Source organism: Haliotis asinina, chromosome 5, assembly GCF_037392515.1.
Source record: "Haliotis asinina isolate JCU_RB_2024 chromosome 5, JCU_Hal_asi_v2, whole genome shotgun sequence".
Classification (NCBI taxonomy): Eukaryota; Metazoa; Mollusca; class Gastropoda; order Lepetellida; family Haliotidae; genus Haliotis; species Haliotis asinina.
In genome coordinates, this window is record NC_090284.1 from 57,540,114 (window position 1) to 57,565,269 (window position 25,156).

Here is a 25,156-nt window from a genome sequence, read left to right on the forward strand (position 1 = left end):
TGTACACCCACTGGTGAATTGAAACCCACAGTACCACAGACCCCTCCCACCGGAGGCCCGGCAATCAAGCATGTGATCAAACATGTCTACCCAGGCGCCGTCTCTATAAAACACTCCAACCTAGCTAAAATCTGCGATCTTCACTCGGAGTCTGTCCTCATGGAGAGAGGTAAGATGTTTGGATATATCAAGTTGGTATAACAATTTGATATTAGTCTAACATGTATTGAGATATCGCGCTATTTAAAACAGATTAAAAGAGTTTTTAACCATGTGGTATTAATGACCCTGGCAACTATAACGGTTTATATCCTGAACTTGGCAACCAGTGACAATCATGGCTACTTCAGTAGGAAGTCTGATTACGTTATGCCAGGATCGCTGACACCAAAGCAGTTATATTAATTACTATGATAGTCGAATGTGAACATGCATGTGTGCGATGCTGGTCACTACCGAAGGTATGTGTCGGTGTCTCACATTTTCACCTCGGCCTGCTTTTGATGAAAGTTGTGTGTGGAGTGTATACCGGTATTGCAAAACATGCTCACGTGCGAATAAATGTTTTTTTCACTGACATTTACGTTTCACTTCAAATAATTTCCATCCCTATTTGTTTTATGTGCCCTAAATAAGACATCTTTCCCGACTGATTTTTCGATGGTGTTGATATTTTGAATACACCTATCCTATACATCATGTCTGAAAACAAATACCACATTTTCTGCTACAATTGTGACCTAGTTGGCAAATCGGTGCTTATAAACGATCAGAGCTTCTGTTACAAAGCAGCCATACTATGGCATACCAAAGATGTGTTGCTGTCAGAACCAAACTGCAAATGTATGATCTGTTTTCAGAACATTGTACAATGCCTCACTATTAATATTGTCATGGCAAAGCAATCTGAATCGTCAATGTAACATTCGTGTTTCTGTAGTCGTTACAGTTACTGATTGTAGATGAGTTATATACCGGGGGAAAAAATGAGGGATCACATGAAAGCACAAGTGTTCCTTTTTTGTCCAAGATTCTTCACAAACTATGCGATACAATGTGTGTGAAGAAACCTTGAAAAAAACATAAAGGAACCCTTGCGCTCTCATGTGATGACTTATTTTTTGTTCCCTCAGAATATGTTAATAACACTTCTACTAGAATTCATTATTCGTTTCTTTAATATATGAATACCATGGCTCGATAATTAAGGTCAATGAATAAACTTTAGCTAGTTTTTCAATGCGTGAGTTCAGTTTTACGCCGCTTTTAGCAATATTCAAGCAATATCTCGGCAGGGGACAGCAGAAAAGACCTTCACACATTACACCCATTGGGAAGAATCCAATCCGGGTCTTCGGCGTCAAGAACGAACGCTTTAACCACTATGCTACCCCACCGCGACCCGTGAAGGTCCCGGGGTAGAATAGGCCTTCAGCAAACCCATGCTTGCCATAAACGGCGACTTTGCTTGTCGTAAGAGGCGACTAACGGGATCGGGTGGTCAGGCTCGCTGACTTGGCTAACACATGTCATCGGTTCCCAATTGCGCAGATCGATGCTCATGTTGTTGATCACTGGATTGTCTGGTCCAGACTCGATTATCTACAGACCGCCACCACATAGCTGGAATATTGCTGAGTGTGGCGTAAAACTAAACTCACTCACTCACTCACTACCCCACCGCCCCTGCGGTAAAGCTCTAGACGTTGTGTCATTATCATTCTGCCTACAATAAAGACATGTCGCTTACACGGTTTCGAAAATGTGCGATGGTTGAATAAAAAGTTATGTTTAACAACATTATTTTAATGTTTAAAAACAAAAAATATAAAATAGATTCACATTCATCTGTCCTCCATTGCATATATGAACATACTTCGCTTGCCCCAGTGTGAAAATGCAAAATCTATTTTTATGAATATTTTCTTTAGCAAATATGGTATCTATGTACTTTGGCCTTTATATCAGTAGTTCGATCGAGGTGGTGCGTTTGCAGTAAAACGATCCCCAAGGTATCTGAACAAGGGACATGTTTGTAAAGGGCTTTACAGTGTTATGTTTTCACGTTCTGGCAACGAATGTTATTGGGAAATTCGGCTGATGACTGGACCACAATTGGCCTCATAATGAGGCCGTTTTTCATAATCACGTGTCTTCAAACACAATTGATGTCCAAATTGTTTTACTATGCTTCCGACTCAAAGTAGTTTTGGGTTCACGTTGTTTTGCTTCTTAATGACAGAATTACATGTTGAATACGTTGTCTTTGTAACCAAGGCAACTGAATCGGGTTTTTGTATTTGAAGTATAATACCCAAATGTTGGTGAACATTTCTACTACCTGAACTGGTGTGCTCTTTGTTTCATTTCAAAATACGCATTAGGAGTTACACGAAAGTAACCTGTTCTACATCTGAAAGTATTGATGATGTTTTAGTTAAAGAGACACCACTTTCACGTACGTTGTATTAAAAAAGTACTTGTAGACATGCTTTATTTTCTGTCAGCTCAGGATGATTTGATGAAATTTGTTTTTACATTAAGAAAATATATACTCACTCGATCTGTCGTCATTTCACCCATTTGGGGTATTTGCAGTTTCCCACGTTTGTTTATGGGTTTGTAGACTTCAAAACCCGTGTAACACAGAAAACAGTTATATATTTTGTAACTGATTATACAATGAAATGATCAGCACCGTGTCAAAAAAGTGTCACGACATGATCCAATTTAGAAAGAACGAACGATACGTCTTGTGATATAAGTTGTATTTGTGATTATATCTCGGCATCGTTTTATTTAAGTTCAACCTTTTCAGGTGGTATTAACATGCGACGGCACGCGGTTACCTGGACGGCGACCCTTTTGATCTGCTTTCATCTTGCGTCAGGTGAGACAGTACGGGTTAAACGAAACAAAGGAGAACGATCACTTTCACTACTTATTCCTAAGACCACAAAACGTGCTTAGTTCTTTTCCTTTCATATCACCAGTCAAAACTTTCATATTGTTTTGTGTGCATGTTAGCCAATGACAGTGCATTCCTTTCACACCCGCTTCACATGTAGAGTGCAGGTGTAGAGGCGGACGTGACCGGAATAAAGACTGTTGTAATTCCGCCAGCATGCCAGCTTTACAAGAAGTTAGCCAATTAATTAGATATTTACCTTCACGGAAAAAGTCATCGTTAAGATGTACCTGTTTGTTTGAATGTACTACATCGTGGTTTAGCTCACGGTAGGCGTGAATGTGGCATGGTCGTACACATGTCGTACACATGTCGACCCGTGAAGGTCCCAGGGAAGAATAGGCCTTCAGCAACCCATGCTTGCCATAAAAGGCGACTATGCTCGTTGTAAGAAGCGACTAACGGAATCGGGTGGTCAGACTCGCCGATACATGTCATCGGTTCCCAATTGCGCAGGTCGATGCTCATGTTGCTGATCACTGGATTGTCTGGTCTAGACAAATTCTTTCAAATGGAATGTTGTGGATGGCGTTCCCCTATACAGTGGAAGCTGTGTAAACTCATCGGGACTGAAGACATAATCCGTTATAGATAACGTGCCGGATTGGAGAGCTGACAACAGTTGACTGAAAACCCCCACAGACTTGGTATACGTGAAGATCATAACTCGAGCAACTGTTGGAAAAGTAACGTTCCGTCATGCAGGATAGCCAACGCATGTTACTGGTCATCGTAATGCAGCGTTAGACGTTATGTTTCATTCTTGTGCATGTGCTTTTTATCCTTGGTTTCAAGGGGTAAATGTTCATAGTAAGTCACCATTGCTAATGATAATGGCGTTTTTGTGTTGCTGGCCAGCTCAGAAATCAGACACCGTGGTTCACTGGTCAGCTGACGATGGTCAGTGGTCAAAACAGCACCTGTTGGTAAATACATGTCAATGGTGAAAGTCTTGAGACAATGTCACACGGTGTACTAGTTGTATTACAACAGCTACTGTATGACCCAGCTTTGACCTGATAGTTGGACAATCAAGTGATCAATAGTGTGAGAATCGATCTGCGCATTTGGGAACCGATAACATGTGTCAACCAAGTCAGCGAGCCCGAAAATCTGATCCCGTTAATCGCCTCTTACTGCAAGTATAGTCGACTTTTGTGGCAAGCATGGGTTTGCGGAGGACCTTTTCTCCCCGGACCTTCACGGATCCTTTTGTTTTGTAAAACCTGACATGTCCCGATTCATATTTTTCATGAAAGTCCTGAACACCCAACAAATAGTATATGCTTGGTACCTAACCCGTTGTCGTACTCTTAACACGGATAACGTGACATCCGGAGTGTGTGTGTTATCTTTTAAATCAGAAACATTATAATTTAGCCAATATGAATATTTTTTTCATAAGCCACTTCGAGACTTCGAAGAGGAAAGCATACGAAGCATTATCTGAAAATGCACTGAAAGCTTATTTTTTTACTTCTGTGAATTCATGTTATTTCCAGTAACACCGGTCAATTCATCCTTGAGGTTCCAGCCAAGTGTGTACTCAACGTCGATCATCGAGACCGCTCAGAGGGGTAGGGATGACACCGTGGCGAAGTTCTTATTTATACGAAAATAATCTATTATTTAACTATCTAATTATTTGACTATTCCAGTCTTCATTAAATAAGACAGCCTTTAATGTGTACCGTCGACCTAATGTATAAACCTCTTTCGGTTGCTTGCACTCCTTGATTCGCTGTCGATCAATCGGTAACTCATGAATTCCGTTATCAGTGAGCGTGTATTACTGTTTAGGCTCCTTCTTGGCCCAGCTGGCCTTGGTTGATGTTAACCAGAGACTGGTAGGCAGGACGTTGTCCCTCCAAGACCCCACGTATACGGTATATGCGGAGGACTTCACTGTTAACAACGACGTCACCTACATATCGCTTAGACTCAATCAAACGTTGGATAGAGAGGTATTTATTTATTTATTTATTTATTTATTTATTTATTTATTTATTTATTTATTTATTTATTTATTTATTTATTTATTTATTTATTTATTTATTTATTTATTTATTTATTTATTCATTCATTCATTCATTCATTCATTCATTCATTCATTTATTTATCCTTAAAATGGTTGCAATCATTATCAAGGTTTTAATATTTTCAGGTATCATCCAGCAAGACTGTGGTAGTCATTGCAACCACCAAATCTCCTCCAGTAAGTTCATATCAATATTTATATGAGAATCTCCTTTGTAAATAAAACGTGACACAAAAACATTATGTACAGACTTACTTCAATATTTTGCAATTATATTTAAAGGCGTGACTGAGATACTATTATTTCTTCTCAGGATCAATTGAGTGACTGTATATTATATACATGGCATAAGTTTAAACCACACTACTTTTCACTGTAAAAGTTGTATTCACATTTCACTGACGACGGGTTTCACTTCCTCTTTGAATGTCCAGCAGGAGAAAAACTTTTTTTTGCAGCCATATTATTAGAGCAGTCTTTCTGTTAAATTATACCAGCTTATATCATCAATAAATCAAAACAAGGTATCGTATTTGGAAAGAAATCGTCTTTGATAAACTGTCATATACAATTATACAACTGCAGAAGCAGCGATTTGTTCATGTATTGTATTTACAGCACTATGGGTCATGTGGCTTTAAATACAAATAATTTTGTCACTTTCTCGAACAGCTTATCAGCGCAACCTGCATCGTCGTCATTCAGGTCGTTGACGTCAATGACAACAGCCCCGTATTCCAGAGCCCAAGATACACATTGACTATAGCGTCGGTATGTTTACAAAATGATAATAACAATAACAATGATAATGGTGGATTTGTATGGATTGTATATTTGTTTCCACCGTGTTGTGCTCAACGGCGCTGAAGTCACAATCAAACTGCCAGTGGTGTAATCAAACTGCTTGAAGTAAACTGTCACATGTCATATCCCACCAGGTACCCATTTTCTGTTGTTTGGGTGCTTAATGTACACACGTTTATCCAAACGGTTGAGGAAAAAGGCACAAAGGCACCTTGTGCCACGTTTTAGACGATATCAGTTTTAATACTGGCAAACAAAGTTGATACTCTGTATGACTTAATTCAGCATAATGGGCGCTTGAGTAGCCTCGTGGTTGAAGTGTCCACTCGTCACTTAGAAGACCCGTATCTCCCCCTCATGAGTACAGTTTGGGAAGCAGATCTAGATTTCTTGCCATTGTGTTCCTCGTCGCAATAATACCGGAATATTGCTGAATCTATTCCCACCCGCTCACTCACAATTCGGGGTAGTTTGCACGACCACAGCATTGTGACTATATGATTGTTTTATTGGGTAAAAATGTACAATGTAACTGTTGCAATCCCTGAAAAAAAGAACTATAGATTATAACATATATGTTACTACAGGGCACTTCTGCAGGGAGCGTGGTTGCTTCAGTAAGGGCTATAGATTCCGACATCGGGAGAGCTGGCCAGGTGTCCTACATGCTTCAACAGGTATGCTGTTTCATGTCCTAAGACATATAGTAACTCCAACAGGTATGCTGTTTCATGTCCTAAGACACACAGTAACTCCAACAGGTATGCTGTTTCATGTCCTAAGACATACAGTAACTCCAACAGGTATGCTGTTTCATGTCCTAAGACATGCTGTAACTCCAACAGGTATGCTGTTTCATGTCCTAAGACATATAGTAACTCCAACAGGTATGCTGTTTCATGTCATAAGACATACAGTAACTCCAACAGGTATGCTGTTTCATGTCATAAGACATACAGTAAGTCCAACAGGTATGCTGTTTCATGTCCTAAGACATGCTGTAACTCCAACAGGTATGCTGTTTCATGTCCTAAGACATATAGTAACTCCAACAGGTATGCTGTTTCATGTCCTAAGACATATAGTAACTCCAACAGGTATGCTGTTTCATGTCCTAAGACATACAGTAACTCCAACAGGTATGCTGTTTCATGTCCTAAGACATACTGTAACTCCAACAGGTATGCTGTTTCATGTCCTAAGACATGCTGTAAAACTACGAAACGCTATTACTACCACATTTGACATTTAAATTATAAAACGCTAACTTTATCATTATTTTGATTTTTATCCGGTTGATTCAGTTATTTTCTCGTAAGGCAGCGGCGTGGTAGTCTGGTGGTTAATGCATTCACCCGTCACGCTGACGACTCGGGTTCAATTCCCCACTTGAGTAAAATGTGTGAATGCAATTTCTGGTCTCCCCGTCCGTGATGTTGCTAGAATATTGTAGTAGCGGAGTACATCACAACACATTCAGTACTTTTGTCCTTACTTCGTTTTCGTTTCTAAAAATGTGACATTTCGAGTAGTGTTACAGATGCGTGGCTTATTATACTATTGGGTTTCATATTCAGTAAATAACATATCGATAACACCTAAAGATAACATAGGACATTGCAATATCTAAAATGATATTATTTCTGATATTGCATATTTGGTTGACTGTATATTATCGATTAGGTCCGGGGATTGTGTGATATTTTCATATCATTTCAGACATCAACTGAATTTACTATCAACGCCAACACTGGGATGATCACAACCTTGAGCACTCTTTCACTCTCGGCGAATACAGTTCGGAATATAGTAGTTCTGGCTCAGGTACAATGCTGTTACGCTTTGCACTCACCACTGACCCGTGAAAATCCGGGTTAGAAGCGATCCTGAACAACACATCGTTGTTGTAAGAGGCTATTGGCGATGGTCAGGCCTGCTGACTTGGTTAGCACATGTATTATATCCCAATGCCGTATATCGATGCTCGTGCTGTTGATCACTGGATTTTCTAGTCCAGATTCGATTATTTACAGATCGCTGTCAAATAGATGGAATATTGCTGAGTTCAGATTAAAACAACAAACTAACAACGACATCATTCACACCACTTTCATTCCGATTAATTTGAAGTCATTTCACACAATGTTTACTGCATACGGTTTCTTAGCCTGGATACCATAAGTCTTTCTCTAGCTGATGATAACTTAAAGAAGATTTTTTGCATTCAGTTTAGAAGATCAAAAGGACTGAGTTGTTGGTACGGGTACATCTTAACCCAAATCGTCCTTTTTGGGGGACGGTACTTCAAACACGCATCTCCTATTGTTGAAGATGGAAACTGTCAGTATAGACGTGGGTGAATCTGACTAAATTGTTTAATGGTTTAACCATTCACATTACTTGTAGAGTGTAAGTTCTTTAAGTATGGCCACTTCCAGTGGCAAGACAGGTCCTCTGCTCGGTGACGTATAACAGTTTTATTGTTCTATTGTTTAACTATGTAAATTCATTAGAATGCTTTTGAAACCTTCATTGTTGAAATGGAAAAGCAAATTGAAAATTATTTGCATTGTTTTCCAAACTCAGTTTTCCCACAAAGTACTGTCCCAAAAAATGGGACAATACGCCGATAAATTAGCTTAAATTAGGTAATATGTTAGGCTCAGGTGGTGGCAGATAAAACTCTTAATCTTAAGATTGATTCTTTAAATTCAAATGCTGTCATGGAATGCATCCATACTGGCTTTTATATGCTACCATGTGCATTTATAAATTAAAACCTGAAGGTTTCATGGGAATTCTTGATTCCATGAAATGTTTTCTGAGGATCTAAACATCATAGTTGATGAATGCATTCCTAAGTCTTCTGCAGTGGAAGATTATAATGAAATGTTTTCTATTCATGAGCTTCATGAATCTCTTAAACCTGCTCAAGATGCTGCAGTGGTGACTTATAACATATAGTGTCAACTCCTGAAACACTTACAGACTCGTATTTAGAAACCCTTTGAAATATGTTTGATAGTTTTTGGACGTGAGTGGAATTGTCTTCTTCGGGGCGTGATGCTATAATTGTTCCCGTTCCTTACCCAGGATTTGACGCTACCAACCCATCAACTTATTGAGAAATTTCACTAACTAGCTGCGTTTGCAGAACCATGGAACACATGGTCAGTAATTAATTAGTTTGGCACTTTGAAACCAATAATCTACTAACTGACATACAATGTGGTTCATGTATGAAACACAAGTACAGATTTACATGATTTAGTGTGACATACCAAGAAATGCTTACCCAAGGCCCTCATTTACTCCATATGTGTGTATGAATGCACCTACCTTACACTGCAAAATAACTCTGTAACCATGGTTTTCATCTGTCAGGGACAGAAGATGACTTAAGGATGCATTCATCAACTGTACATGTGACGTCTAGTTTATCAGATAACATTGTATGGGATCAAGAATGCCCATGAAATGTTCAGGTTTCAATTTGTTAATACTCACTGATTCACACAAAAGTCAGTTTCTATTTATTCCATTAAAAGTTTCAAATGGACAGAGTAAATTGTAAGGCACGAAAGGTTACCTCACCCAAGCCTAATGAATGCCCCAATTTAAGTTACCTTATCTGTATTGTCCCGTTTTGGGGATGCACTTTTGCAGTGTAGAAAGTATAGGAAATGTTATTTAATGGTGCAATGACAGTTCATCACTTTCAGTGCATGCCAAAAAATAAAATAAACCAGTTCACGAAATTTGATGAAAACTTAAGACCCTATGCATATATGGGTTAATGTAAAATTTGCATATGAGCATGTGTGATATTGCATCATTTTGGTTTAGGCAAATGGAAGAACTATACGATAAGAAATAAAAACAAATATGGCATTGGGCTGTTTTTTTTCTAAATGTTATTTTCTTCACTTCTACTACAATCATTTAAAGGCAGTAATACCATGAGAGATTAAACACAGTCTGAAATAAAGTTGCTCAACTCTCTGTTCAGGATAACGGCACACCATCACTCAGTTCCTCTGTTCTTGTGGAAATCCAAATAACGGGACAACCAGGTAAGCACTACAGCTTCATACACGTCACGATCCATCATTCCAACATTCCATCCTAACTGCACCTTGGAAACAGAAGCAATGATAAAGTCAGTTTGATCGCATTAGAACGTTTTAGCATGTAGTTTATACCTAATGCAGAATGATATTCATTGATGACACGTGTTTAACGTAATACATGTTTTACCTAAATTTACTCCATATGTAAATGTATTAAGTGCGTTTGAAGCCGTGAACCCATCCATGATATTTCATGTAGACGGATGACAGGGGGACAAATAAACATCTCATCATCACTAAACAAGCGTTAGTGAACAAAACCTGAATACAGATGGTGGTGGGGTAGCCTGAAGGTTAAAGCGTTAGCTCGTCACGGCGAAAACCCGGGTTCGATTCCCCACATTGGTCGAATGTTTTTAACCCATTTCTGGTGTCCCCCGCCTTGCTATAGCTGGAATATTGCTAAAAGCGGCGTAAAACCATACTAACTCACTGACTCGTTTTTATAATGCTGGCAGAAGCATGTATTTGGTGAATACTTGTGAATTGTTAATTAACGAGCATGCAAGAAAAATCCCTTGCCTTAGCTTTTGTTTTGTCACTATGTTTTTCAGACACCAGCCTACCGCTCGCCTGTGATGGATGTGCGCAGGTAGGAAGTGTACAAATAGATAGGTTAGCCACAGCGAGCACAGCGAGTCTAAACGTGACTAACAGTGCAGTGAGCCTTAAGGGTGAACAAGTTTTAGGGCAAATAAGGGATAGACAAGTAAGTCCAAGTGTTGAAGTGATAGTATGATAGTAGTAGGGGTATGTATTGAGTGGGAACCAAAGCAAATATGAAGCGACAGTTAATCGAGTACACTTTTTGGTGTTAGGAATCAACAGTTGTGGAAAGTATTTTAATTAAAGTCAGTAATGGTGTTCACGGAAAAGGAGTTTGTGCTCCATGATATGTATCATGCTGATCATGGATTCGGTTCCTGATTACCATCCTCAGGTTGTAAACGCAACGTATGTGTTCATGGAAAACATCTAAGGTTCTCGTCTCGGAATAATCTTCCTTAACGTTAATTCACACCTCTTGTTGGACGTTTTCCAGGAGACCGCTACGGTGACAGTTGAGGTACAAGATGGTAATGCCAACGCCCCGTTCTTCAGCCAGGGACTTTATAGTTCCAGTGTTCCAGCTGTAAGTTTGTTCTCTTTCTGATGACGGTTTGCCATCTTCATTGTAGTGTGAACTAACTGATTATGATGTCATTTGAATGCGTTTCTATTTGCTAGCATGTGTATATGAACAAATATGATTTTCTAATGCTGTTACCATTCATTTAACATATGTGCATCTATGATATATTTTACATCAATTGATGCAATCATCAGCAGAAAAAGAATATATTTAGCTGCAGGTGTCTGCTCTCGCTATTATATCTATTATATCCTGTTTTTCCCAGAAAAGACTTTATACGAGTATTTCATTCAGCATCTTCACAGAGCGAAATGATCGTTCCAGACATTACCGTGTCAACTTTCTTAATCTAAACTTGAATTATTCGGGACGCATATGCATGATTCCGTCAGATTAACAGCAGTCCACTATATATAGATTTGTGTTTTGGGCAGAGTAATCAAGTGGGCAGCATAATCCTTCAGACCACGGCAAGGGATGATGACATTGGCATCGGTGGACAAGTGACCTACAGGAAACAAGTAAGTCATAGTTTATACTCCCATGTACTTGGTTCGCGTCCTGATCTGGAGATATAACTCTTTGAATACCTTCTAAAGCACTGGTTTCATTTAGTTCAACAAACGAAAACATAATCCATGTGCGTATGTACGCACATATAGCCGAATAACCTACAAACAGTAGTGATTAACATTATAACGATGTAAACGGGAAGCTGGAACACACTTATTATAAACTTACACGAACAGGCCATTTTTAGCATCTCAAAGAGGTTATTTGTCATCAACAAGTGGTCATCACATCACACGATGTTATAACCACCGCCGAGACGTCCGTCTCAGATGCTGTGCATCCATGTAGTTATCCGTCCTTATATTGTTCAATATTCTCGTGATTAAAGCCAAGACTTTTAAAAACATAAACTGTCTGAATATCCGCATTAACTTCCTTCGGCCTTCTCTGTCTGCCCCTGCTGTTATTTTACAAAAATGTCATTCTCACTGTATCATAGTGCATCCATGTAGTTATCCGTCCTTATATTGTTCAATACTCTCGTGATTAAAGCCAAGACTTTTAAAAACATAAACTGTCTGAATATCCGCATTAACTTCCTTCGGCCTTCTCTGTCTGCCCCTGCTGTTATTTTACAAAAATGTCATTCTCACTGTATCATAGTGCATCCATGTAGTTATCCGTCCTTATATTGTTCAATATTCTCGTGATAACGCCAAGACTTTTAAAAACATGAACTGTCTGAATATCCGCATTAACTTCCTTCGGCCTTCTCTATCTGCCCCTGCTGTTATTTTACAAAAATGTCATTCTCACTGTATCATAGTGCATCCATGTAGTTATCCGTCCTTATATTGTTCAATATTCTCGTGATTAAAGCCAAGACTTTTAAAAACATAAACTGTCTGAATATCCGCATTAACTTCCTTCGGCCTTCTCTGTCTGCCCCTGCTGTTATTTTACAAAAATGTCATTCTCACTGTATCATAGTGCATCCATGTAGTTATCCGTCCTTATATTGTTCAATATTCTCGTGATTAAAGCCAAGACTTTTAAAAACATAAACTGTCTGAATATCCGCATTAACTTCCTTCGGCCTTCTCTATCTGCCCCTGCTGTTATTTTACAAGAATGTCACAAGTAAAGTGTTTTTCATTAGGTGACTACAGGTCAAGACTTGTCAGGGGCCTTCGAAGTAGAGCCTTCCAGTGGCCGAATCGTCCAAGTGGCCTCACTTGCTAACCTGGCTGGAAGTACTGTGAATTTCACAATCATAGCCACGGTGAGTTGTAAATAGAAAACTCGTTAAATATGTGACGTTTTTGTTTTACTTTAAATGTGTAATATCATTTTAATGTTAAGGGCCTATTACCTTAACGATCTCAAACATTTGATATGAATGATTCTTTCCGTTTAATTATTTCTGTTTAAGTGGTGACACTTTCGAGGTTAAGGATTCTGTTTGGTTTAATCAAACAACAGAGTACTCGTAACTCTCGGTTATGATGGCTGACTGTTTGATATGAATGATAGTATTACTTCAACCAAGGAACGTTGACATATTTTATGTTTAGAATTATATTTCTGTCATCATTAAATCTTGACAATTAATATCAACGATCTTTTTCTCATTTAATCATTGAAGCTTGACACATTGATGTGAAGGATTATATGTTTTTGATCATTAAAACCTGACATATTTGGTGTAAAGGGTTATATTTATTTAATCATTTAAGGCTGACACATTTGATGTCAAGGATTATATTTCTAAATCTTGCGAGTCCTGACTTATTTGGTGGCAAGCACTCGACGGCTGATACTTCAAAGTCAATGCGGTATAAAATGTCAAACCAACTGTATCCTTAATTGTTCATTGAAGACAAAATACCTGAAACTGTTCGTTTATTTTCGACAAATTTAGGAACTAGTACCAAATGAAATCAACGCCAAACAATGTACCACAGGCTAAGTGAACGGTGTCAACTCTTAATATTTCGTAGAGTGTATATGACTGTTGTAACTTCACGTATTATATTTTGTGTTACTATCTCCAGGACAATGGAACCCCACCCCGATCGTCAGCAGTCAATGTGACCATCAGAGTAGTCGGTGGTGTGTATATGAATACTTATTACAAACATACATCGTGTGCACGTTCCTCTTGTATTGTTTCTATGGCATTTGTTATTTAATAGCGACAATATCCTCTCCATAATTCTATGAAACAAGGGAAATCGTTCACCTGAAAAAAATGACTTTGGAACAAATGGTACACGTCAAAATGAGGAACTGCCTTGGCCATCAGTAACACTAAACATCCACATGTCTGCCATATTTTTTAGCTTACGTCTTAAACCTTGAGCGTTACATTTTAACTGAAAGCCGTACTTTCCACACTTGAGAAAGTCACCCGATTTATCACAATGTTGTTACAGATGACGAAAATCAGAGTCCTGTTCTTCGAGGAGTTCCCTCAAGCATCAATATCCCAGAAAATACCCCAATAGGTATGTTAAGCATTTTCATAATGCTTATAAGGTAAAGAGTACATTTTCCCAGGGTTCAACAGTATCAAATGGCTTAAAGCGTTCATGAGTTACTGAAACATTGTGATACGTTTTAATGATGTCGCAGAGATATGAATTAGCTAAAAGCAGTTTAAAATTTTCGAAGTTACTGTCTCGTGCAAAATTATCTACAGATCTTTTCTCAAGTTTAACTGTTTCAACATTGTTGTTAACGGAATCTAATCAATGAAGAGCAAGATACTGCATATACTCAAACAATACTGCACAGTGTCATGGGTTTTAGATAATGCACATTATCCATATTCTGCTGTCTCACAGAGTAACGTTAATAACCTGCAATGAAAAGAGAATTGTTATTTCAAAGTTATTTCAAACACTCTTTACTCCGGGTATTTTGTTGAAATTTGTAGAATAATTTATGTGTATTGATCCCGTGTAATCTGCGTGTCAGGGAGTGTCCTGTTTATTGTCGGAGCCTCGGACTCAGATGGCCCTAACAGACTGACCTTGTCATTGCCTGACCGAGAGTCATTCGATACCGTCCGGATTGGGGGTTCGGCCGGAAACGGAACAACTGTACAAGCCAGGATAACCCTCAATACATTCCTCAATCGAGAAATTGTAAGTGTTTTTCATTTTAAATTTATTAACTATAAAATGTATTTAACAGAATCTTTTAGCGTTTCGTTTTTAATTTGTACCTCTTCATATCGTCAGTTCTACAGCAGAACTACCTTTCACAAAGCACTAAGGTGATCCTGAGTCACTAAGGTAACCTTAGTGCAATGCTAAAGAATGGGAGTTAAGGTTAATCTTAGTTAAGGTTGCTTCGTGAAAGGATCCCCACATCTGACGTTTCCATCGGTCTTTACGGAATAGTACTTTAGTTGCTAATTCCACTGATCAGTGAGGCTATTGATTGGCTGTTCTTATTTCAGGACCAAACTAAGGTGTTCAGGGTCGTTGTCTCTGACGGCCAAAACTCAGTAAGTACTCGTCTTAACCCCAACCATTGAAGTTTGGTATGTGTTCCCGTGCGTTGACGTTATATTGAATGTGTTAGTTCAGCTTTACCCCTCTTTTAGCAATATTCTAGCAATGTCACAGCCAGCGGGGGACACCACAAATGGGTTTTACACATTGTACCCATGTGGGGAATCGAACCAGCGTCTTCAGCATGACGCTTTACCCACTAGGTTGTATGTACCTCGAAACAGATATGTTAAGCTTCAAATGCCGACTTCTAACACCTACATCTTCGTTTAAAATAATGTAAATACGTCTTTATCAGTTGAATCGAAGGTCTTCCAATGTCAATGTCGTCTAGTGACCTTTTGACCAATGGTTCTAATACCGCTCATCACTACGAAAGTGTTATGTGTGTCCGCCATTCATTGAAATGTGTGCTTGCTGTTTTAAGGTTACATCAACGGTTACCATCGTCATCGACGACGTTAACGACAACCCCCCAACCTTCACATCGTCTTCATACTCTTCCACCGTGTCCAAAGTAAGTGTCTGGCGAGTCAGTCGTAATTCAGATCACCACAGTTGCAGATTCCGAAAATGGAGAAAAGTTCTCTCCTAAGTTTTATCATTTTTAAAGATAATTTGGGAATTGTAAATGTGTTCATTTCAGAGACTAGGTATTTGTGTAATCTAGTGTTTCAAAGGTACGGTATTTCTAACAGATGGCTGTAGAAATCAAAGCATGTATGGGAGATTCAGGCTCATGAATTAAGTAAATGAATTACGTAAATATGAAACGACTATATGGGAACTTGGGGAGTATAATTATCTTGCAGTAAAAGTTTCCTGGCATTTTAAGATGAAATGATCCAGTTTCGTATTATATATTCGTCATTTTGTTATTTAAATCAACAAAAATATCGAGCTAATAGAGGAATTTAAGTTAAGTTAATGATCATAAGTATGGAATTATCACTTTATGATAATTACGTGTTACGTTAATTGTTTCGAAATGGCGAGATACGAGTGGTAGAGCTACATCCTTTGGCACACCTTTGTGGGTTCGTATCCCTGCTTTGTTTCTCAGTTTATCAGCACCATACATTGTGTTCTGGGTCTTCACCTATGAGGACCCGTGAAGATCTGGTTTAGAAATTATCTTCAGTATTCCTTGCTTTTCTTAAGAGACGAACAGGATTGTGTGCTCAGGCTCACTTACTTGATTGACAGATGTCATCAGTTCACTATTGCGTTTGATCGATGCCCATGCTGTTGATCATTGGTTCATCTGGTCCAGATTCGATTATTTACAGACCCCCGACATATAGCTGGAATATTGCTGAGAGCGGCGTACAATTCACCTCACTCACTCACATGCCATGATCGAACTGATGATACAACTGGTGACATGCCATGGGCAAACTGAAAACTGTGCCTGTTTCAGTCTGTTAATGTCGGAACGTACGTGCTGACCGTGTCCGCCACTGACCCTGACCAGCAAAACAACGGCACTGTTCAGTACTCTATCCAGGTGAGAACCATAGGAAGAGCTGGTCATTAGAGACCCGCCAGTGTTTACAGAGATGGGTGGGGGCGACTGGAAAAATAGAGTCGTATGAAACTAGATGAGTGTTTACCGGATGGTAGTGTAAATGAATTAGGCTGCATTAATACGGTCGCAGTTAATTGGATAGTCATTTCCATAAAATGATACATAATACAATATAGAAAGTTATATCTAATTTCACCGATTGCCTTTGGTCTTTGTCTGTCTGTGCCTTGGAGAACAAACTTAACACATATTCAGTTGTTGTCGTACTTCGAGTGATTCAAATGATTATAGACTAGGTGATGTTTGGACTGAGATTGCTAGTTTCGCTGTCTTGAAAACTTATACAGGGCATTTGATGCAATCTTATTGTCAAAATATTGAATAGTTTCAAACGCACGTATGTTTCAGTCATCGACAGCACCTGGCTACTTCAGTGTCGACCAGAACACAGGGGTCATCTCTGTTGTGAATCCACTGAGTTCTCTCGCCGATGGTCAGATAGTCACTCTGAGGGTAGAGGCAAGGGTATGTACTATCAAGTCTGTATTTATTGAATCATTTTACCCTGTTTGCCCTGAAGTGAATCGATGTGATTGAAAAATTAAAATCAATTTAAAAAGTGTTTTGTCATAACCTTGTTTCGGCAAATCTATCCAAAGAATTAAAAGACAAAAGAGTTTGGACAACATTTATGATGTCATTTTGGCATTTTGTTTGATTGACTACGAAAATTCATTTCATAAAACAAAAAAAATGATCTCAAATGCAACCCTGAAATAGGAAGTATTTCTTTATAATCAGTTATTTAACAGTGATCTTAGGGTCAACAATTCAAAACTGAAAATTGAATAGCCTATATTGTTTACAAATGCAAAATTACAGAGGAAACTATCTACCTGTAAGTAAAACAGCGAAACTGCACCACAGGGGCTCGTATCGCTTAGAAATGGTGTTAGAAAGACATACAAGTGTATAGACCCTACCCGAGTACCATGTGATATGCACCTGTGTGTCAAGCAAAAAAACCGGTTAAGTAAAGTTTTAAGTAATGTTTCAGGACAATGGTGTGCCATTCTCACTGAATGCGTCGGTTTTGGTGACGATAGTGATACAGGCAAGTCCAGTAACAGGTAATCATCATCATCATCAGCAGCAGCAGCAGCATCATTGTCGTCGTCGTTTGAAGTCAGTTAAAGCTTTTATCAACATGTTCAGCATTTTATTAAAATGTAATCCATGTTCTTGTTACCTAAACTGAAATATAGTGTGTGTGTGTGTGTGTGTGTGTGTGCGTGCGTGCGTGCTGGTTTCATCGCTAGATATTGTTAGTCTATGTACAGAGCAGGTTTCATCGCTAGACATTGTTAGTCTATGTACAGAGCAGGTTTCAATGTTGAGAACATCCGTTCACGTCTGGTGAAATTCATCAAGCGTAGTATCTCACTTGCGAAGCATCTTTTCTTTGCTGTTATAGCCGTAATATTTGTTACGAATATTTCTACTGTAATCATTTCAACTTTAAGGTTGAAATCATCGTCACATAATATTCAAAATAATATTGACAATAAACGATTCCACTGGTTCTGAGCTTCTGAGATTGTCAGGTGCACAGCTTAGCTGGCACCGTCATCAGAGGTCATTTCAACTGTCTGTATTCCTGACATACTATTCACCCGAGGGGTGTATTTACCAAATTCAAGAATTCACTGAACTTGTAGGACACGTCATCATTTAAGTACGGAATAGTATGAGGAACATTGTTACCTTGTCGCATCTTTATCACAGTGCTTCCGACAGCGTGCCTTCTTGTATTCCTTGATAGGATTGAGTTTACTGAGCGTCTTTTCAGTTGATATGTTACAATGGATTGAATGTGTTACAGTTGCGAACAACGTGCCGCCGACCTTTCCTCAACAGGACATGTCCTTCACCGTCATGGAAAACAACATTAACGGTAAGTATCTGTTGCACGAATCAGTGAGTGAGTTTAGTTTTACTCCGCTTTTGGCAATATTCCAGCAATGTCACGACTGGAGACTCCAGAAATGGACGTCACATTTTGCCCATGTGAGGAATCGAACCCGGGTCTTCAGCGTGACGAGCGAAAACTTTAACCAACTGGCCACTATGAGGCCCGATTGTAACATAAGATAAAGATGTCCTTGCGTAGAGTTAACGTAAAGGACTGACTATTTGGTATTCGTGCGTAACCTTTACCTTGTTTGTTAATTATTAGCATCTGTAGTAAAGCGCCGCGATGAACGATATTTGTTTGTTTGTTCGTTTCTTTGTTTAACGCCGTAGTCTGCAATATTTCAGCTGCATGACGGCGCTCCGAAAATATTCGAGTCTGAAATCTTCAAAAGTACAAATGTATATTCTTGAATATTGTTTGTTTGTTGTCTAACGCCGCATTTTTCCAGCCATTTGACCCGCCTGGACCAAACTATCCAATGACTGATGTCGTAAGCAGAGCAGTTGTGATACGATGTCATGCTTCAACAAAATCTTGGAGCCTGACCACCCCATCCCGTTAGTTGCAAACTAAAGTACTGTGTTTTTTAGGTTCCTTCCTCGGCATGATTCGGGCCTCGGACCTCGATGGTCCCCAGGGTCTAACGATGCGCGTTGCGGGCGACACAGCTTCGAATGGCGCAAACTTGATTAGAGTCGTGACCTCTGGTCAGGTGGTTAATAACTACATCACCTTTAACTTGCTCATCAACACAGTGTTCGATCGCGAGAGGGTAATTATAATTTTTCTTTCTTTAATTCTTTTTAAAGACCGAGGAAGATTTATATCTTCTCTGAATTTTTGTCTCATGGAATAATTTAATTTAGCATCTTAAGATGTAACATAATGCTACGATGCATGGTGTGACACATTTATGTTGAGTATATTCATCATCGATTTATAAGAAGTAATTACTTTTTTAATGTTTACTATTATATTTATACCGATGTTAGCATTGTCCGTTCAGACAATATAAAATTTGATCACAGCTGAAAAATCGTGTTAAAATTATATTTTGTGACGTGGCATAATCTTTCATCGTTTCAGGACCGTGAGAACAACACTGTGCTGTTGATAGCCAGTGATGGTGCAGCTGAGGTAAACTCCCCCTGCCTGTGTTTGTTTGAGTGCTTGTATGCCTATTGGTGTGTGTGTGTGTGTGTGTGTGTGTGTGTGTGTGTGTGTGTGCCTTTCTGACTGAGCAATGGTATACCGCTATGTTTGTGTATTTGTTCGCTTGTCGGTGCGTGAGTGCTTTCATGCGAGTGTGTGCAAAACCTCGCATTGTTCAATTTACTATGGTTTCGAACTGAAAGTAGTCACACTTCCTATATCGCCAATGATTCTTAATCATGTGATATAGGCTCCTGATCCGCAGCTGAAATGTCGACTTTTTGTATGAGTGTTTTCTTTATAACTGATACCTCGCATTGTGTTAACTCTTAATTGTTAGAGTGTGATTACAAATACACGTATACATATAGATACCATGAACATACAAATACTCACATTAAAATCTGCAACAACTGTATGGCAAAGGGTTGGTAGGGTAGCCTAGTGGCTTAAGCGTTCGATCCCTAGTTTCCTTATGCCAGTTTTAGCAACTTTCCAACAATATCACGGTTAAGGGTACCGGAAATTGGCTTCACACATTGTATTCATGTGGGGAATCGAACCCTGGTTTTCGGAGTGACGAGTGAACTCTTCAGCTACTTGGCTATCCTACCGTTCCCCATAAGAAACACGGAGATAGTGTCGTGGAAGCGTGTTGTGGTCCCGATCCACGACGAAACGTTCTTAGCGCTGTGGTATTCGGAAGACTGTGATAATCTACAGACTTACGACATGTCGTAACGTTACGAACGCTTTGTGGACCGAGACTGTGGATCAGGTTTATGAGCAACAGAACAAATTAATGCCCTTGGTGTTTCAGACTACTGCGACTGTCATGATTACCGTGGAGGACATGAACGACAACATACCAATGTTTTCCCAGGCTACATACATGGCAACTGTTCCAAAAGTAAGACATCGTTAGCATTTGCATCTTCAGGAGGTTTTATCGCTAGATATTGTTAGGCTATGTACAGAGCAGGTTTCATTGTTGAGAACATCCGTCCACGTCTGGTGAAATTCATCAAGAATAATGTGGCATTTGAGCCAAACAAATACATAAACGCAACCCCAGTTGTATAATAGAAGCGCCCGGGGAAGAGTGCTCTGTACTATTCCAACAACAGCTTAAGAGTGAAAGAAGGGAAAACAAAATCAGTTTGGAATCTCGAATTAAATATAAAACAAAATAAAAACAAAAATGAAACTGGTTGACTTTAATAATCGGTTGTACAGTAAAGCACAGTTATAAAGATCTGAAAGGAGTCATTAATTATAGTTCTTTATAATCGAAGTTCTTGACGCATTTCGTCTCAAATACACAACAAATGATCATACCAACAACGTTCATTACAACCTTCAGTTCGTGATATCCGTCAGTTCGTTGTAATCGTGTTTGTTCTAGACGTAGTTTTTTCGGGTATGTCGTTTAGGTACCAGTCTAAAATTGTACTAAAGTACCTCTATGCGGGGTGGTATATCCTTTTTGTGTCAGTACCTGTCAACAGTTGCACTAATATATATTCATAGGAGGTGACAGATCCTTTATCTGTCCGTACATCTCTGATTCTGCGAGTCGTGGTCGTGGGCTCGAATCCGACTTTTAACTTCAGTTTATCACAAACACGTTTCCCGTGATACAAACTTGTGTAACCCTTTACACGTGCCACTGTAAAGGAATCTGTAAATATGCATTTTGGGGTTGTTTGGAGATGTTTGATCCACATTATTTTCACTCAATAGAATATTATGTTTAATTCATAATAATACTAATATAATGATATGTTAATATATTTTTAATTCAACACGAAAACAAACCCCAGTATGTACCCCTCGTATCTTGATGGTCACTGTCTGGTTATGCACTGTATATGATGAACCTTTCAGAGTTCGCCAGTCAACTCCCGGTTGATCCAAGTGTCGGCTTTAGATGCAGACTCCGGACTCTTCGGTGAAATCACATACAGCATGACGGTAGGTGTACTTGTATTGAATGTAGGTTGATGTGTATTGGGCGACGGTAGCCGTATGTGTATTGAGGGTAGGTTGATGTGTATTGAGTGAGAATAGGATATGAGTATTGAGGGTAGACTAATATGTTCTGAATGAAGGTAGGATATGTGTATTGAGGGTAGACTAATATGTTCTGATTGAAGGTAGGATATGTGTATTGAGGGTAGACTAATCTGTTCTGAATGAAGGTAGGATATGTGTATTGAGGTAGACTAATATGTTCTGATTGAAGGTAGGATATGTGTATTGAGGTAGACTAATATGTTGTGAATGAAGGTAGGATATGTGTATTGAGGTAGACTAATATGTTGTGATTGAAGGTAGGATATGTGTATTGAGGGTAGACTAATATGTTGTGAATGAAGGTAGGATATGTGTATTGAGGGTAGACTAATATGTTCTGAAAGAAAGTAGGATATGAGTATTGAGGTAGACTAATATGTTCTGAGTGAAGGTAGGATATGTGTATCGAGGGTAACTAATGTGTATTGAGTAAGGGTAGGTTGATGTGCATTGAGGATGAACTGACCTCTTAGGTTTGTGGGTATTAGGCTGAGGGTAGGCGGAGGTGCATCGAGGGAAGGTTGATGGGTATTAGGCTGAGGGTGGGTTGAGGTGTATTGAGGGAAGGTTGATGGGTAATATGAGGTTGGGCTGAGGTGTACTGGGAGAAGGTTGGTAGGTAAAAAGCTGAGGGTGGGCTGAGGTGAATTGAGGGAAGGTTGATGGGTATTAGGCTGAGGGTAGGCTGAGGTTTTGAGGGAAGTTTGGTGGGTATTCGGATGAGGATAGGCTGAGGTGTATTGAGGGAAGGTTGTTCTTGATGAGGAGGTACACTTACATTTAGAACAATCTTTATTTTGTGTTTCCTAGTCGAATAACCCAGTCGGCACTCAAGTCTTCAGTATAGACGGGAGAACTGGCACTATTTTTACAACTAGATCCCTGTCAGGACAGACAGCCGTGGAGCTCACAGTGACTGCAACGGTAAGCACAAAGTACTGCATTTAACCCGAATTTAAGATAGAGTCGTGAGGAATAGACTATCTGTTCAAACTATCTGTTCTTCATTCCTGTGGTGAAAATGACAAATTAAGCAGAATAACTGAGAAGATAAACAATAAATGGAATACACAGTTCACACACTAGTGTCGCTGAATGCCCATTTAGGGTTAGATATAATCGGGGTTCAGTCCTACCATTTCCTCACCGGGACAATACCCCTATCCAAATGTATTTCTGGCAAGTCGATTTGCCCTCTTTTTTCTGTTGCTGTTGTTGATGTTGTTGTTATTTCGCTCAAATATAAGCATGACTGAACAAGAAGTAGTGTAAAATACGTTCAGTTCCTTAATATTCATTCAGATTTTCTTTCTTGGCAACTGAGGTAATGGATTCGGTTGTTATATCAATTCCCCACATGGATCCAGTATGTGAAACCCATTTCTGATGTTGTCAGCATCCCCTGTTGTAACATTGCTGGAATAGCGCCATAAGCGGCCCAAACTATACTCAATACTGAAAATGACATAATCCAAAACGTCTGTTGGCCTAAACGATCACACACATCTCTAACTGTTATCGGGAACTTGTGAACAGAGCGCCAGTCCAAAGGACAGTGGTTCGAACCTCGAGACAGAACATTCTGAAAGACTTGGAAAAATGGCTCTTGTTATGGTGGCTTAAGGGGGAATGGAAATAAGGAATGGTTGGCTCGGAAGTTATCAAAGGGGCTAAATCAAAAAGAAATACTATAATCTTGAACACCAGGTTGATCCCTGTTTCATCTCACAACTTTCTTAATTGCTTGTATTGAGCATTTGTAAATCAAATATTTCTTGCATTCAGAAGAAGAGGACGCTTATGAGGAATGAAATGTTTTTTTCATAAAGGGGGACACATGTCAGGAAATGAAAATAAATATTCTATATCTATTTTCTCCAGTACTTATAGATGAATAAACGCATAGAAGATGTGTGCGCCGGAGGTCATGACCTGTATATAGATGGAGGTGATTGTTAACTTAAGAACACTGGAGACTTGTTGAAATGTTTCATAAACAAGCAAAGGTTCTTAACCAATTGTGTTCTATTTTCCGATGCTTGAGATTTACAAAGATATAACAAGATAGAATGTGTACATATTGAATAAACAATATCTAAACCTTGCACACATATAAACACACACACACGTGGGGTAGTGGCATGCGAACTATGGCTTTGGCATGCCCAGGAAATCAGTTTTCCATCCATACTGTTCAACGATTTTACAGCTATATCAAGACAAATACTAAAATATACTTTATAATACATGATACATATAAACATATGAGCCATATCAACTCTATTTCAGGATGGAGGACGAAGGTCATCTACAGCTGGTGTCATCATCATGATCGTCTAGGAGTCACCTTCAGGATGTCCGGACCATTATACCATCATCAGCCCAGCTCAACACCATTCTCAACACTCAATCTCTATTTTCTGTTTAGGGCAGGCAGTTTGGTCGTGTTGGTACGCTGGAGAAGGGTAGATTTTTGGTCCTCGTGTTTTACACGTGTTCCCCACATCCCGATTTGGGCACAGGAGGTGCTACACCCTCTTTTTACCCTTCACCTCTCTCTCAGAGATTGACTCGCACCCTCTTCCACCACTCACTATGTCTGTCACAACTCGCACCTGCTTCTTCTTCACGATCCTAGCCCAATCTATCCGTGACGAATGTACCAAAAATGTTTTTAAATTTCATATATTCCAAATTGTTCACCCTTTCCTTTCACAGCACATACTGAAATGATCTTGTTTCCAGAAAAATTCCATGCAAGGTAGTTACTTCTTCCACATTGACCATGTATAAGTTTTAAAGTCAAATGTGCATAAAGTCAACTTTCTCAAATGTGTTGTGATGAGAAATCAAATCAATCACCTTTTCGTGTACATGGAAGCAGCTCGGAGAAATCAATGTGCCGAAAAGATCATCCATTCACTGTAAATAACTTGTAGATATGCATTTTGTCCTGCCCTGAATAAATGGTTTGCTATATTTCTGTGTCTGTTGTCTATGAACGTGAGCAATGATTGGTGAAATATATGAAGATGCTGTAAAATCATTTATATGATCAGTTCACGCAAGAGGCACACCTACAGCTAATGGGTATCAGAACTTAGAGCTTGGAAAGCAGATTCACAATAACAAATCTTTTAAACCTCTAAGCAATATTATTGGAATGGACACCAGAAATAGGCTTCACACATTGCACTCATGCTCGGAAATGGAACATGGTCTTTGGACAAATGTCACACTGTAGATATCACTGAATGATCCTTGTGTCATTCGGAATGTCCTTTGTTCATGTGTGTTTATTGTTTAGAGATGCACTTCG

The 25,156-nt window shown here is 39.1% G+C and overlaps 1 protein-coding gene across 1 annotated transcript; it reads left to right on the top strand.

The window, feature by feature from the left end:
• Positions 1-3,801: 3,801 nt before the first annotated feature.
• On the top strand, positions 3,802-24,177 carry LOC137283926 (protocadherin-16-like). The gene is made up of 24 exons (XM_067815600.1): positions 3,802-3,894; positions 5,133-5,183; positions 5,679-5,777; positions 6,398-6,487; positions 9,820-9,883; positions 10,495-10,532; positions 10,983-11,072; positions 11,507-11,593; positions 12,745-12,867; positions 13,640-13,697; positions 14,021-14,092; positions 14,565-14,734; positions 15,052-15,099; positions 15,534-15,623; positions 16,527-16,613; positions 17,043-17,159; positions 17,692-17,764; positions 18,517-18,588; positions 19,200-19,381; positions 19,696-19,746; positions 20,582-20,671; positions 21,649-21,735; positions 22,648-22,761; positions 24,127-24,177. The coding sequence occupies exons 1-24, from the start codon at positions 3,802-3,804 to the stop codon at positions 24,175-24,177; spliced, it is 2,097 nt and encodes a 698-aa protein (XP_067671701.1).
• Positions 24,178-25,156: the final 979 nt, after the last annotated feature.

Coding starts and splice junctions, on each gene's coding strand:
- LOC137283926 (XM_067815600.1), top strand. CDS start 3,802: ATGGCGTTTTTGTGTTGCTGGCCAGCTCAGAAATCAGACACCGTGGTT. Junction 11,073..11,506: donor ATAGTTCCAGTGTTCCAGCT/GTAAGTTTGTTC, acceptor TGTTTTGGGCAG/AGTAATCAAGTGGGCAGCAT. Junction 17,160..17,691: donor CTCTGAGGGTAGAGGCAAGG/GTATGTACTATC, acceptor GTAATGTTTCAG/GACAATGGTGTGCCATTCTC.